Source organism: Poecilia latipinna, unplaced genomic scaffold (assembly GCF_001443285.1).
Source record: "Poecilia latipinna isolate Pla-1442-1.1 unplaced genomic scaffold, P_latipinna-1.0 Scaffold416, whole genome shotgun sequence".
NCBI lineage: Eukaryota > Metazoa > Chordata > Actinopteri > Cyprinodontiformes > Poeciliidae > Poecilia > Poecilia latipinna.
In genome coordinates this window covers 350,859-353,041 of record NW_015113032.1, presented here as the reverse complement: position 1 = coordinate 353,041, position 2,183 = coordinate 350,859, and the positions used below count along the sequence as shown (strand labels likewise).

General features: G+C 38.0%; 1 protein-coding gene across 1 annotated transcript in view; it reads right to left on the bottom strand.

Annotated features, from left to right (window-relative positions):
- Positions 1 to 233: 233 nt before the first annotated feature.
- Positions 234 to 2,183, bottom strand: part of LOC106950676 (neurexin-1a-like) — a gene marked incomplete at its 3' end in the record, with an annotated part of 241,940 nt that continues 239,990 nt past the window's right edge. The window contains exons 21-22 of the mRNA XM_015037686.1: positions 1,345 to 1,350; positions 234 to 271 (exon numbers count right to left, since the gene is read on the bottom strand). Coding sequence (XP_014893172.1) covers positions 234 to 271; positions 1,345 to 1,350 — 44 coding nt within the window. The remainder of the gene's footprint in view (positions 272 to 1,344; positions 1,351 to 2,183) is intronic.

Below are 2,183 nucleotides of genomic sequence, written 5' to 3'. Positions count from 1 at the left end.
TTGTGATACTTCAGAGATTTTGTACTGCAGTTAACTGTAATGGAGCGAGAACGAGTGAGACTATTTTTATCCCACCCTTAGGCCTGGGGCAGCCATGTCAAAAGTCAACAACTGTGGTGACTACATGCTGTGGCGCTCATGTGTCCCAACTGCATGCAAACACACACATTCTCCCAACTACATAATTTGCCACGCATAACGAGATTTGAAGTTTAATTAAAAATAAGATGTACTTTGTGGACGTGGTCAAAGGCGAGGTTTACAGCAATGCGTAAAAAAGAAAAGCTTGTGCAAAATGCATCATTTATCAAAGCGCAATATAACAACAAATAGAATGTCAATGTCGTTACCCTTGTAGTCCTGTGAAACTCGAACATGTCTGACAGTGTAACATTGACAATGAAATCAAATTTACCCCATGTTAGCCATGGCAATATTGCTCTGTTTGAGGCAAGCTCATAATGTATTGATGTACAGCTTTGAGAAGGACAAGCCGTAGTCACTATGATTTGTTACACTAATAAAAGTGAAGACACAGTATTGTCCTGCCTCCTCAAATACGAATACACACACATCATCCTCTCTCGCTTGCACACTTCTGCTTCATGGACCACTTGGCTTTGTAGTAGCGAAGAGCTTGAACAAATTGAGAAATGATTGGAATTGAAAGATGAGTAATGGTGATTCTACCGCTGTTCCTTCCCAATATGGAGATGATGAGATTTGATTCTTTGAGGTCAGGTGTCCCATCTACAGCCAGAAGTGATACATGGAAGCTCATGCGCTTACAGAAGCCTTTGCTAAAATCCGCTACATTAAGACATGAAATCAATGCAATATTTACCAGTGCCATTACTATAACGTTACCACTACTCATGGCAACATAAACAATTCCATGATTTATGGATCTGAAAAAATGAGTAGAAATAAAAGGGAGTTTATTCAATTTTCTTCTTAAGTGAAAAAGAATGACAAACAAAAAGAAAGAGCTAAATTTAGCAAGGTGAAACTTTTGTTCATCAATGAACTGAAATTTTATCGATGATGTTCAAATTGCATGATTTTTTTTTTTTTTTTTTTTGTCTTGAGGTCATTTTGACAAAAAGTGAAGATGGCTTTGCATGTCTTTCCAAGGTTCTGTCCCAGTCAGTCAGGGAAAATGAAGGAGCAAGAGTGACTTGTGTCAGCACAAATCAGAGGATGTCAAACAAATCACTTGTGAAATAGATGTGTCCTCCCCCCCCCCCCTTTTGTTCATTAGAGTGTGACAATTCAATGATGAAGAAAGTACCTGAAAATCAGTTTGAGCCCTGTTTCTTGAATAATTTTTCCAAATTTTCCAAGTTCCTTTCAAGTTTTTTTTTCCTCTTTTACGAGCAGCTACAAAATAGCACAAAGCTGTTGGCAGGCATTAAATGTGTGCAAACCTGTGTTTGCAGGTCATTCTAATTCTGGAACATGACACCTAGGCACTTCAGTTACTACTGAGCAAATAACATCTTTCTACACTTCACATTTTCCCATATCTAAATTGGATATAATTAATAGGCTTATGGAACTACAAACCCATATTTATGTATTTTTACATAGACTACTGCCAGTGAAATCTGCTTTGAATTTCTGAAGATCAAAGATGTTGGTGCCCTCAGATTGCAGAGAAAAAAAAATACCATCTGTGGAAAGCTGACGGTATTTTGACCCATGAAAGTAAAGATTGAGAAAAAGCCACCTGCTACACAGCTGGCCTTACAAAACATGGGTCAGAGATGCAACAGAAGGTAGAACTCATCCTCTCTGCTTGTCTTCATCCCCTTTAGGAAATGTGACTAATATATTGTGTGAATATCTCTTCTAATGTAAAAATATTGACTAAATTGCATTTGAAACTCACCATTACTTGTCTACATCCGCTTATTAATAAAGGAATGTGGGGGACGGCTACTTACACCAAGCGTTCACTCGGTGACAGGTGGGGTACACCCTGGAAAGGTTGCCAGTCGATCATGGAGCATGACAGATCCAGCAAAAGTAGTTTTGTCAAGAATGAGCCATCATGTTTGTGATCCAGAGGCAGATTTTACTTATTTTATATCATGTACACATTTGTGGACATGAACAAAATGATTAACATTAGTCTGTATCATCAGATAAGTGCAGAAGACCCATGCTCTATAAAATTAATT